At 54.0% G+C, this 13,592-nt stretch overlaps 1 protein-coding gene across 2 annotated transcripts; it reads left to right on the forward strand.

Moving 5' to 3' along the window:
- The first annotated feature begins 254 nt into the window (after nt 1-254).
- Nucleotides 255-8,652, forward strand: SLC35C1 (solute carrier family 35 member C1). Of its 2 annotated transcripts, none has more exons than XM_069469866.1 (3): nt 255-594; nt 1,977-2,503; nt 6,501-8,652. In XM_069469866.1, exons 2-3 carry the CDS (start codon nt 2,008-2,010, stop codon nt 7,058-7,060), a joined length of 1,056 nt encoding a protein of 351 aa, XP_069325967.1. In that variant the 5' UTR covers nt 255-594; nt 1,977-2,007; the 3' UTR covers nt 7,061-8,652. The 2 variants fall into 2 exon arrangements, with proteins under 2 accessions (XP_069325967.1, XP_069325966.1); XM_069469865.1 differs by having other exon boundaries at nt 581-696; nt 1,757-2,503.
- The last annotated feature ends 4,940 nt before the right edge of the window (nt 8,653-13,592 follow it).

Consider the following 13,592-nt stretch of genomic DNA (forward strand, 5'->3'; position numbering starts at 1 on the left):
AACCATGCCAGCTAGCTAGTGTTTTGAGCAAGAAGGTTGGGACCCAGAGGTCTAGCTTAGCCCTTAGTTTCACAACGAAGAGAATTCAGGCCTGGGGGGGGGGGGGGGGGAAGCGGCAGGCCCAACGCTGGTGCTAGAGCGGGAACCAGAGAGAAGTCGGTCCTCCTGGCTGGCTGGTGAGTGACGGACCGGGCTAGCGATCAACTTCCCAGGCCGGATCCTCGGAAGGAGGTCGGGGACCCTCCACTCTGCAGACGCACACGCTTCTGGAAGCGCAGGGCGGGAGCGCGGCGGGCCAGAGATGCAGCCAAGTCCCGGGACGTGCCAGCTGCGGTAACCCGAGCGAGGGGTCCCGGGTCCGGGGAACAGGGGTGGCCTTGGAAAAAGGAGGGGGCCTGCTCCCACGACTGGCGGGTTAACTGCGCCGCCGCCGCCGCCCCAGGGCACCATATGGACAGCAGGCCTGCGAGACTGGCCCGGTGTCAGCGCCCGGGGCGGGAAGCAGGAAGTTGTCCCCGCGGGAGCGGCCACTGGGTGCGGCGCTGCAGGTGCGGCGCGGGGTGGCACGGATGGGCGTCAGGTGCACTAGAGGAGGTGAGAGCCAGGTCGCCTTCGTGGCCCGAGAGCGCAGGTCGGGACCCGGGAGCTAGCGGCTGGCCCCGGCGGGGAGACAGTATTTTCTGGAAGGAGGAGGAGGTGCTGCATTGAGGCTCGGGGAGCTGGGATCCCGGCTGTCGAGAGGGTCTCGAATAGGGGTACAGGGCGAACAGATTGAGGTCCGCAAGAGGCGATGTGGCCTCCGGCCTCTGGGAGCGCTGCCGGGGGTCTCCGGTTCGGGAGAAGGACGGGGACGGCAAAAATGAGGCGGAGGAGAGGACCGCAACAATGTTCTGGAACAGTGAGAGGGGCTTGGCAGAGGGGCGCGGGGCTGGTACGCGGGTCTCTGGAGGCAGAGGGGCCGAGGCTCCCGGGGCGCAGCCCGGATCCTGGGGGGGCGGAGGGGAAGAGGGGCCTGCCGCCCAGCCGAGGGGGCGTAAGCAGCTGAAGGTGGGCGGGGGAGGCTGATGGAGCCCTTCCAGATAGGGGGCGAGGCTCAAGCGTCCAGAGAAACCTTCTGTGGCTGCCGAGGCCCCCACCATGCGCCTGCGGCAGGTGCAGGGGCTGAGCCCGGCCGGGACCCGGACGCGAGCCGGACGCGCGAACTCCAGTTCTCCGGGGCTGTGGCTTTAAAGGGGCGCGGGCTCTTTAAGGAGGGACCGGGGGCGTGCCAGGAAATGAGTCCTGGGCCCGCCTCGCCGGGAGGCGGCCTCGGTGTCCGGAGTCTGCCGGGCTGAACCGGCGGCGGCGCCGGGGAGGCAGCGCGGCGTGGGCTGGTGCCCCCCTAGGCCGCCCCCCTCCCGCGTTCTTTGGACCCTCGTCCTGAGCACCTCTGATCCTCCCGCACCCCTCCTTCCATCCCCCTGCACGCCCGTCCTCCATTCAGCTCCCTGCACGTCTCCGCTTCCTCTCTTCCATAGCAGCCCATGCCTCCCTCTCTCTGCGCCCCTTCCCATCTTGTCCCCCGCCCTTTTCCTACACGTTCGCCCCGCTTTCGTCCTTCCCCTCCCCGCTCCTGTGCTTCCATTCCTCTCCCCTCCCTCCTCCCTGCGACCCCTCCCTACTAGGCCCCAGCCCCTTGTCCCCTCACTGGTCATTTCTGTCCCGGCCTCACCACCTTAGCCTGTAGCTCCCAGCTGCCCTGTGTCTGGCTCCTAAGCCCCCTCAGGGTGGGAGCAGTTGTGGAGCGGCACAGCTGGGCTCACCCCAAAGCAGAATCTCTCCATCCCAGAGGACCGTGGGAAGGCCTCTGGGCCACCCCCTATGTAACAATTGAGGGCTGTGGCTTGCAGAAAGCACAAGTGAGCTCACTGCCCTGTACCCCAGGGAATCAGGGTTCTGGCTGTGGGGTGACCCAGCTCCTCTGCTACCATGAACAGGGCCCCTCTGAAGCGGTCCAGGATCCTCCACATGGCGCTGACCGGGGCCACCAATGCCTCTGGAGAGCCAGAGGCCAGCGGGGAGAAGCCCTTTCTACTGCGGGCATTGCAGATCACACTGGTGGTCTCTCTCTACTGGGTCATCTCCATCTCCATGGTGTTCCTTAACAAGTACCTGCTGGACAGCCCTTCCCTGCAGCTGGACGCCCCCATCTTTGTCACATTCTACCAGTGCCTGGTGACCACGCTGCTATGCAAGGGCCTCAGCACACTGGCCATGTGCTGCCCTGGTACCATGGACTTCCCCACCCTGCACCTGGACTTCAGGGTGGCCCGCAGCGTCCTACCCTTGTCAGTGGTCTTCATTGGTATGATCACCTTCAATAACCTCTGCCTCAAGTATGTCGGTGTGGCCTTCTACAATGTGGGCCGCTCCCTCACCACCGTCTTCAACGTGCTGCTCTCCTACCTGCTGCTCAAGCAGACCACCTCCTTCTACGCCCTGCTCACCTGCGGCATCATCATCGGTGAGTGGCAGCTGGGGCCAAGGGGAATAGGGTGGACATGGGGACTGAAACCGTAAAGAACAACCCTTCCAGGCATCTTCAGACTGTCATCGGTCCCAGCTCCCTTGGTGCAACTGTGATATGAAGAAGAGCCAGGGGCCCAGAGAGAGCAAATAACTTGCTTAAGGTCACCCAGCAAGTTAGGGGCCCAGCCAGGGCAAGAACAATCATTAATAATAGTAATAGCAACAACAAAAATAAATAAATAAAAACAATAAAAAGGAAAGAGAATAATAGCAATAATAGCACCAAAAGCAATTGACATTGAGTGCTTAAAATATGCCAGGCGCGCAAATCTAAGTACTTTAGCCCTATTAACTCAACCATTCCTCATAACGAGGTGGGATTATAATCTACATTTTCCAGAGAAAAAACTAAGGCACAGAGAGGTTAAGTATTAATAATTTGTCCAAGATCACACAGCCAGTAAGTGTCAAAGCTGGGATCATGAACTTGAGCAATCTGGCTCCATAGCTCACGCACTTGACCACTATACTATATTGCTTCTCAAGAGCTCAAGTGTCCTGATTCCGCATCCAGTGCTCTTTGTAGAAGAGCACTCTGACCATGCCAGCTCAGGATAACACCTGAGACAGTGACAAGAGATATGCTTCAGAGGCCTTAGCTGTCTTCCCAGATTTGACTCTCAGAAAATACTAATTATTGATAGGGACATTGTGCTAATCATGTCACATATATCATCTCCTGTGTTCTCCCAGAGGTCCCCTGGATGGTGGCATCACTGTGATCATCTCCATACAAATGAGGAAACAGGCTCAGAGAGATTAAGTTACTTGCCCAAGGCCTCACAGCTCGAAAATAGCCAGGCTGGAATGCAAAACCCAAATGGGCCGGACTCCCAGGCTTCAGCTCTCTGCTCTTTTCTTGTCCACTGGAGGTTAGAACTTCACTATCTGATACAGTAGCCACTGGCCCATGTATTTAAATTAATTAAAATGAAATAAGGACAGGTGCGGTGGCTCATGCCTATAATCCTAGCACTCTGGGAGGCCGAGGCCGGAAGATCGCTCGAGGTCAGGAGTTCAAGACCAGCCTGAGCAAGAGCGAGACCCCTGTCTCTACTAAAAATAGAAAGAAATGATCTGGACAGCTAAAATTATATATATAGAAAAAAATTAGCCAGGCATGGTGGTGAATGTCTGTAGTCCCAGCTACTCGGGAGACTGAGGCAGAAAGATTGCTTAAGCCCAGGAATTTGAGGTTGCTGTGAGCTAGGCTGATGCCACGGCACTCTAGCCCCAGCAACAGAGCGAGACTCTGTCTCAAAAAAAAAAGAAATAAAATTTTAAATACTCAATTCTTCAATTGTAGGTGTTACAACCTGATTCTGTAGCCACATGTGGCTGGGGGCTTTTATTGTATTGAACAGCACAGATTATAGAACGTTTCCATCATTGCAAAATGTTTTATTGGGCAGCACACTGGGTTAGAGGGTCTCCAGCATTCCCTTCCCTGGGAGTCTTCCTAGGGCTGTGTCATCTAGGAATGTGAGTTTTATTTGAACCTGTTCAGGTTTTTCCTGTTGCCATACAGTTAATCTTGTTTGGCCTACATATTCTTCACTGGTGTCTCAGCTAGGTGTACTGATTGGCAGGGGAAGAGGCCCATCCCATGCTTACCTGCCCTAGAAAATGTTTCCCTTTGTTGAGCAACTGCTAGATCTAGGGCTGCTCAGTCTAGGTTCAAGAGGGGAGAGGGGAGAAGGGTTCGATTAGAGTGAGAGGAGCTGCTAAGAGCCCCTCCCCGGCAGAGCTCTCCCAACCTGCTCCCACTGCCCTCCCCCCAGGGAAGAAGGTAAGCCTCACTTCCTCCTTGTCCCCAAATGCCCCCCGGGATCTCCACTTCCTTCTTACTGACCCTGCCAGGAATGGAGTGGAAGGTAGGAGACTTTGCATGTGGGAAGGCGGAGTCACTAGGGAAACTGGGCCCAGATCCCAAAGGTAATTAGTAGCTGATGAGATAGCTTCAGACCGGGGAAGGGGCTGGGGAGGCGGGTGCTCTCTGCTGCCCCAGGACCTAGCCCCCTATCTTCCCTTTCCTCTTTCTTCCTCCTTGTGGGGGAAGATGAGTCTCAGGTGACTATTCCAGGCCTCTCCTCTCTGCGCGCCCCCATCCCCATCACATGGTACCTTTCAAAGCTCCTGGCTGAGAGTTCCTCTGTCTGGAACTTCGAGGTTGCAGCCCCTTCTGGACTCAGAAGGTAGCCAGCATGAGGGCTGGGGGCTGGGTACCTGGTGTGCAAGTTTCTACCAAGAAAGAGGAGAGCACTGCGTGTTGAGTGCCTATGATGTAGTAGGTACCCTGTCTCCTTTAATATTCACAACCATCTCCATAACAACTTCCATTCATTCATTTATTCTATAACTATTAATTGATGGCTAAGCACATGTCAGGCACTGTGCCAGGCTTTGAGGGTACAAGTTTAGAAAAGGTCGCCTTGGCTGCTACACTCCTGTCGTGCCGATGGTGTATGGCAGTAAATGACAGTTACACTAGCTTGATAAGGGCTGTAGTGGGGCACAGAAGGAGCTGTGGGAACTGCAGGAGGGGGAGGGGAGCTGGGGAGGGGGCAGTCTATGCAGGCTTTCTGGAGGAAGTATTATGTAGGTTTAGAGGAAGAATTGGGGAGAGAGTATTCTAGACGGAAGGAAGAGCATGTGCACTTCTTCACGGCTGGGCCACAGCAAGACTCATCAGACATGAGGCTGCCCAATCAGCAGACTCCACACGGTGCAGGCCTTGAGTGAGTTTGGAAATTTCCTGAAGGCAATGAAGAGCCATAGAGAGGCTTTAAGCCAGGGCGGGGCCTAAACAGATCTGTACTTTAGGAAGGTCATTCTGGTTGCAAGGTGGAGAGTAGATTGGTTGGGGTGGGGGACAAGAAATTGACCCAGATCTTCACAGATGAAGGAAAGGAGCTCAGAAAGGTCCCAGGCCACTCAGCTTCTAAATTGCAGAGCCCAGCTGGAGGCCAAATCTCTCTCTATTCCACTACCCCATGCTGCCAGGTGCTGTGGCAGGAGACACCACATGTAAAATTCAGCCCCAAGCTGAATGGCCTCTAGCTAAAGAGACCAGACTGTCTCCATGGGCGTGTGCCTAGCAGCCCAGGGGCTTTGAAGGAAAGGAAGGTCTGGGTGCTGGGGGTATCAGGAAAGGATTTCCCCCTGGAGAGGCCAGCTTTGACCTTGAAGAATGAGTAGAATCCCCCTGGAAAGGAGGAGGGTATTTCAGGTACAGGACGTGAGCAAGGACACTGAGCCCTAGAATTAGGAGCAGGGAGACGAGATGGTCTCAGGGCGATCGCGGGACGGAGAAAGGGCCGGCAAGGGTGCAGGAAGCCCAGCGTGCTGGGCCGAGGAGTGTACACTTAGTGGTGGGCGGCAGGGAGCCTGGACGCCCTTTGAGCAGGTGGCACAAGCTTAGGGTCTCAGAAAGAGTGACTGCCCCAGTCGACATGAGTGATTCTAACTTAATGTTTCCTGTAACGACATTGTAGACTCCTATTTTATGGAAGAGGAAACCAAGGCTTAGAGACCGTAAGTCACTTGCCCAAGGTCACCTTAACTAACTGGCACTCATCCTGCAGAACTCAGTTCAAACGTTACTTTCCAGATGCCCCAGGCCAGCACAGTCGTCGGGTTACGGGTTCTCACAGCACCCTGTGCTATTTTATGGACCTCATTACAATTCTTATAATTGTAATTAAAGAAATAATTGGAGGATGATTTGTTTTAGTGTCTTTCTCCTCTGCTAGAATGTAAGCTCCGGGAGGAGGTTTTCTTGCCCTGGGCTTTGCGTGTGGTGGAGACTTTGGATGTGTTTGTGGGGCGGAGGGACGGGGGGCGGGGGGGGGGCAGCAGTACACAGTTGCCCGTCTTCCTCCTGGTCCTCATCCCTCTTTTCCCCTCGCCTGCTCCTCCCCTCCCCGCTGCAGGTGGCTTCTGGCTGGGTGTGGACCAGGAGGGGGCAGAGGGGACCCTGTCCTTGGTGGGCACCCTCTTTGGCGTGCTGGCCAGCCTCTGCGTCTCGCTCAATGCCATCTACACCAAGAAGGTGCTCCCAGCGGTGGACAGCAGCATCTGGCGCCTGACCTTCTACAACAACGTCAATGCCTGTGTCCTCTTCCTGCCCCTGCTGCTGCTGCTCGGGGAGCTGCGGGCCCTGCGGGACTTTGCCCAGCTGGGCAGCGCCCACTTCTGGGGGATGATGACACTGGGCGGCCTGTTTGGCTTTGCCATCGGCTACGTGACGGGACTGCAGATCAAGTTCACCAGTCCCCTGACCCACAACGTGTCGGGCACGGCCAAGGCCTGTGCCCAGACGGTGCTGGCCGTCCTCTACTACGAGGAGACCAAGAGCTTCCTCTGGTGGACGAGCAACATGATGGTGCTGGGAGGCTCCTCCGCCTACACCTGGGTCCGGGGCTGGGAAATGAAGAAGTCTCAGGAGGAGCCCAGCCCCAAAGAGGGTGAGAAGAGCCCCTTGGCCGTGTGAGCTGCTTCAGGGACCCTGGACGGCCTGGCCCTGGGGGGAGTACTCAGGTGGGGTCAGAGCAGCAATGAAGGCCGTCCACATGGACCCAGAAAGGGGTGTGTGTTGTGGCCTGAGTCTGGCTTACAGACCTGATCAGAATGTGGTGGTTGAAAAGGAACCGGTGTTTTCGAGTAACATCAGAAAGTTGCCACAACTTTCTTTGCCCTCTTTCCTATTTCTGGGTGTTTGTCCTTCCTTAGGGATCACCCCAGAGGGAGTGGCACCCCTTCCTGCCCCCACCCAGGGCCTGTCTACCTCCACATCACCCTGGGGTTGGGGATGGGCTGCAGCTTTGAAGGGACAGTATTGGTATAGCCATGAAGTCTCCACTTGTACTCAGGAGATGGGGACGTGACCCCATCACAGCCAACTGAGGGGGTCGGGAAGCCTTACCTCTCCAGCAGGCAGATGGCGTAGCTTTGGCCCCACCAACCAGGCCTCCTTCAGAGGAGCATGTGAGCTCCCTCTGAGACCAGCAGCCCCAGGGGCTGCTGAGAAGTGGCCGTGGAATGGGGTGGATCATGAGAAAGTGCCCACCGCCTGTACCCCGTATTTCGAGCTTTTGAACATGGGGAAGCACACACTCTTACAGGTTAAGCAGGGTCATTAACACCCTCCCCTACCCCTGACACCAGATTTACCTGCCTGGCTTCTCTGCCCCTGAGGGGTGACTGCCTCTCTGGTCCCCCAGCACCTGGCGGAACTGCCTGGCTCGGGTAACAGCCCTCTGAAAGTGGAGCCAGGGAGCCGCTTCTCCCCTCTCCCAATTCTGCCTCCCCCAAAGCCTTCATCCCCAAGCAAGGCTGGTGGAGCAAGGAGCAGGGGCTCAGAGCCTCCCACCTCAGCTGTGCCTGGCCCCCAGATCCTTGCAGGGGGCGTTAGAACCAGACTTTGAGCCTCTTCCCTTGTGAAGGTGATAAACACATTTACATTCTTCCCTGAAGCTGGGGCTGCAAGAACCTGCTTGTCCCCAGTCTTAGTCTTAGTTTATCAAGCTCCTGTAACAAAATACCATAGAGTGGGTGGCTTATAAACAACAGAAATGTATTTCTCACGGTTCTGGAGGCTGGGAAGTCCAAGGTCAAGGCACCAGCAGATTTGGAGTTTGCTGAGGGCCCGTTGCCTGATTCATAGATGGTGCCTTCTAGCTGTGTAGAAGCACAAATGAGCTCCCTCCACTCTCTTTTATAAGGCACTAATCCCATTCATGGGGGCTCCTCCCCTATGACCTATTCACCCCCAAAGGCCCTGCATCCTAATACCGTCACCTCGAGGGTGAGGATTCCAGCACATGAGACACCAACACTCAGACCATAGCACTCCCTCCCCATGCTCTCCTGGCCTCAGGGTGGCTTTCATGCTCCCTTTCCCTTCCAGTGGGCATTTTATACCTCCTTTCTCCTCCGGGTGATTTGTGATGTTTTTAGTCCGTATAGTGAAAAGTTGGGGAGAATGGTCTTCTCCCCACTCCCCTTCCAGCCCCCCACAATCCCAGGTTGTCTCTAATGCAGTTAGTGGAGCCTGATGCCCTGCGTTGTGTGATGTAGTAAAGAACCGAGTGAGACATCCTGTGTGTGTGGACTGAGTGAAGGGGCCCCGGGGCCTGGAGGGGATTTGTGAATGAAGCCCTGGGCAGCTGTCCTCACCAGCCTGGCCACCAGCAGGCAGCCTTTGCAAGAACTTGTCCTCTCTTAGGATAAGGAGTCAATCCAAACACCAGGGCTCCTTCTTGGGAGGTAGGTGACTGCCGTTTACTGGGTGTGTGCTGGGAGCCATGCACTGTGCCAAGTGTTGTACCTCCACCATTCATCTTCTCAGCCCCCCACAGCCCATGAGGTGGGTGCCACCACTGATCCCCCATTTTATAGAGGATGACACTGAGGCTCAGAGAGGACCACAGCAAGGAAGAGGAAGCAGTGGAGGTCTCTGCCTTCAGAGCTTAGGTACTTAACCACAGCACCCTTAACTATCCAGCTCTGATTCCCCTCTCTACCCAGCATTTCTTTTTTTTTTTTTTTTTTCTGAGCACCTGTTATTTCTTTTTTTTTTTTTTTTTTTTCTGAGCACCTGTTATGTGCCAGGCAGTGTGGTAAGTCATAGTCTTAGTTCATTTTATGTTGCTACAAAGGAATGCCTGAGGCTGGGTAACTTATTAGAAAAAGATTTATTTGGCTCACAATTTTGATGTCTGGAAGAGTGCAGAATTGTTCATCTGTACCTGGTGAGGGCCTCAGGCTGTTTCCACTCATGGTGGAAGGCAAAGGGGTGAGTATAAAGATGGCGAGAGGAAGAGAGAGAGAGGAGGCGCCAGGCTCTTCTTAACAACCAGCTGTCTTGGGAACTGATAGAGCAAGAACTCACCCCTGTCCCCAGGGAAGGCATTACGCTGTTCATGAGGGGTGCGCCCCAACGACCCAAACACCTGCCATTAGGCTCCTACCTCTAACGTTGGGATCAAATTTCAACACGAGGTTTGGGGGAACAAATATCCAAATGATAATATTCTGATCCTGGCCCCCGAAAAACTCAGGTTCTTCTCACATGGCAAAATACAGTCATCCCTTCCCAATAGTCTCCAAAAGTCCTAACTTGTTCCAGCATCAACTCAAAAGTTCATCTGAGACTCAAGGCAAGTTCTTTCCAGCTATGAGCCTATAAAATGGAATCAAGTTATTTACTTCCAAGAGACAATGGTAGTTGTCTCTTGGACAACTACAGGCATTGAGTAAACATTCCCATTCCAAAAGGGAGGAATAGGCCAAAAGAAAGGGGTAATGGGCCTCACCCAAGTCTGAAACCCCCCAGGCCAGACATTAAATCTTAAAGCTCTAGAATAATCTCTGACTGCACACTGCATCCTGTGCACACTGGTGCGAGGGCTGGCCTTGGGCAGCACCACCCCCATGGCTTGGCTGGGCACAGCCCACGTGGCTGTACCCGGAGTTTGGAGTCTGGTGCCTGTGGCTTTTCCAGGCTGGGGTGGCCAGCCCCTGGTGGCTCTATAATTCTGGCATCTGGAGGGCAGGAGCCCTGCTTCCCTGGCTCCAGTGCCCCAATAGTGGCTCTCTGTGGTGACTCCACCTCCGTGTGGGCTTCTGCCTGGGCGCCCAGGCTATCTGCCATATTCTCTGAAATCCAGGGGAGAGCTGCCAGGCCTCCTCCAATCTTGCATTCTGGGCGCCTGCAGACTTAACACCACGTGGAAACCACCACGGCCTATGGCCTGTGCTCGCTGGAACAGCGGTCCAAGCAGCATCCGGGGTCATGTGAGCCACAGCTGGAGCCTGAGCAGCAAGGATGCGGGATGTAGGGGTGTGACTGTGCAGGGCAGCGGTGCTCCAGGCCTGTTCCCCAAAACCATTTTGTCCTGCTGGGGCTCTAGGCCTATGATGGAGGGGCAGCCTCAAAGATTTCTGAAATGGCTTTCGGGCCTGTTTCTTACTGTCCTGACTGTTAGCACCTGGCTCCCTTTTATCCGTGCTAAGCAACTGTCGCTTCCACTCAACTAGACTTTTGGGTTCCTCTCTTGAAAACACTGTCTCCTTCTTTACCACGTGGCCAGGCTGTGAATTTTCCAAATTCTTACGCTCTGCTTCCATTTTAAATTCTACCTTTAGATCCTTCCTTTGCTGTCATATCTGACCATAAGCTGTTCAAAGCAGCCACACCAGGCTTTGCTGCTTAGAAATTTCTTCCACCACCTAGCCTAGGTCATTGCTCTCAAGTTCGGCCTTCCATAAAGCCCTGGGGTGTTGACACAATGCAGCCAACCTTTGCTCCAGTTCCCAATAAGCTCATTTCCATCTGAGACCTCATCAGCGTGGCCTTTACTGTTTATATGTTTGTCAGCATTTTGGGCACAATCACTTAACCAATCTCAGAGTTCCAAAGTTTCCCCCATGCTTTTGTCTCCTTCTGAGCCCTCCAAGCTCTTCCATCCTCTGCCCATCGCCCAGTTCTAAAGCTGCTTCCTCATTTTCAACTATCTTTACAGCAACATCGCACTCCCAGGTATTAATTTTCTGTCTCAGTCCATTTAGTGTTGCTATCAAGGAAGACCTGAGGCTGGGTAAAGAAAAAGGGTTATTTGGCTCATAATTCTGACATCAGGAAAATTCAAGATTGGGCATCTGCATCTGGTGAGGGCGTCAGGCTGGTTCCACTCGTGGCAGAAGGCGAAGGGGACCTGGTGTGTGTGCAGAGATCACGTGGTGAGAGAGGAAGCAAGAGAGAGCATGAGAGAGGAGGTGCCAGGCCCCTTTTAAGAACCAGCTCTCATGGGAACTAATAGAGCAAGAACTCATCCATAAGAGGTCCTCCCCTACAACCCAAATGCTTCCCATAAGGCCCCCACTTCCAACATTGGATCAAATTTCAACATCAGGTCTGGGGGAACAAATATCAACTATAGCAGTCATATTATTAATATTAATAACACGAAGACTCAAATCTGCTTTGAAGGGCTCACATGTAAACACGCTTCAAGGCCCCATAACAGGAGCCATAATGGAAGTCCAAGCATATGGCCCTGAGGACTCAGAAGATCTAGAGACCAAGTGTGGAGAGTCAGCAGAGTCTTCAGAAGGGACAGGATATTGGAACTGAGTCTTACTCGGTGAGTAGAGGCTCTAAGAGGACAGGAGGAAGGGCAGACAGGCTGAGGGAACAAGGTCACACCAGGGAACAGCACATTTGGGAAGTGGTGAGCGGTGGGGGCGTGGGGGGAGGAAACCCTTTCTGGTGAGGGGCTTTGAATGCCGTGGTCAATTTGGACGTGATCCTGTTGATTTTTAAGCTCTTGCCAGCTCCCTAAAACAGAATGGACATGATCATTTCTGCACCCATTGTATAATCAGAAAATTGGGACCATATTCTTTTTTTTTTTTTTTTTTTTTCCTTTTTTGAAGACAGGCACTCCCTCTGTCACCCAGGCTGGAGTGCAGTGGCCAGGTCATAGCTCACCGCAGCCTCAAACTCCTGGGGTCACGCAGTCCTCCCAACTCAACCTCCTAAGTAGCGGGGGCTACAGGCATGCCACCGCATCCAGCTGGGACCACATTCCTAATGTTATTTGCACTTTCTTGGGCAAGATTCAAGAGAAATCTAAATTTTAGCTTTTTACCAAAAGTGTTTAAATGCAGACAGAAAGATGCATGACTTCTGGCTTCTCAAATATGAACTAATTCATGAGTTAAAAAAAATAATTCAGAGGGGCCCCAACTCTGAGCACACAATTGAACAGCCTTCCTCACGGTGCAACACCCCTACACACGTACAAAGATGCAGAGTGTGTAGACGGTTTGAATCCACGCATGGCTACAGACCCCAATTCTGATACAAACGGAGCCAGACGCATCCCAGCCTGCTCCCACCATCAGCACCCACCCCCCAGCTCATCTCTATGGTGTTTAAAGGGGCCAAGACAGCCTCCAGGAGTGTTTCCCCTGCAAGAAGGCAGAGTGGTGCTCATCACCCCAGAGTGCAGACCGTCCCCACCTCTCTCTCATCCCGTTCTGAAGGCAGGGGTGTGGATGCCAGGCTGCCCAGTGGAAACACTGGTGGGAGAGGAAGGAGAATGTGGGAAGACTGGCCTGGCTGGATGCGCCACACAGCTCTCCTACACTGCTTTTTACTTCTGCTTTTGAGGAGCACCCGATCAGGAGTCCAGATGGCCTCAGGCAAGTTCCCTAACCTTTCTGGGCCTCCCTCTTCCTACCTAAGATATGGGGGTAATCCTTGCCCATCCTGCCACACAAAATGGTTGTGGATTAATGCACACAGAGTGCTCAGCATAGCACCGGGAATATAGCAAGCGACTGTTGCTATCGACATCAACAAACAACAGTCTCTTTGTTGAGTGCTAACTATGCGCCAAGCACTGGGAGACAAACAGTGGACCAGACACTAAAGAAGGCTTCACTGTGAGCCCAGCGTTTAACCTCAGGCCCAAACGATGGGCAGGAGCCAGCCATAGGAAGAACTGGAGACAGGATGTTCCGGGCAGAGGTCACAGCCCCTGGAGAGGCCCTGCAGAAGGAAAAGCAATGGGTGTGGCCAAGGATCCAAGAGAAGGCCAGGATGGAGGAGCATGACTTGAAAACACTGGTATCTTTTGGTTCCACTCACCATGGGGAGGAGTAGAGAGAGAGTTCAGAGGCCAGAGGCCAGTCAGGGAGCACGATACTGAGCACAGCGCAGAGTTTAGATTTATTCTCAGTGCCACGGCCAGCCACTGGGAGTGCCGTGACTTGATTAGTATTTTAAGAAGACACCTCTGGCTGTTGTGAGGAGAACGAAGTGACACCAAAGGCAAAGGTTTCAAGGGCACAAGTAGGGTGACCAGTGAAGAGGCTACAGTGGTGGCCAGGAGAGAAATGACGGTGGCTTAGACCAGGGTGGTGGCATCATGAGATGGAGAGATAAAAGCGGATTTGAGATGCGTTTTGGAGGTAAAGCCAACAGACCTTTCAGAGGGATTGGCCATGGGGTTGAA

This window comes from Eulemur rufifrons, chromosome 6 (assembly GCF_041146395.1).
Source record: "Eulemur rufifrons isolate Redbay chromosome 6, OSU_ERuf_1, whole genome shotgun sequence".
In the NCBI taxonomy this organism is placed as follows: Eukaryota; Metazoa; Chordata; class Mammalia; order Primates; family Lemuridae; genus Eulemur; species Eulemur rufifrons.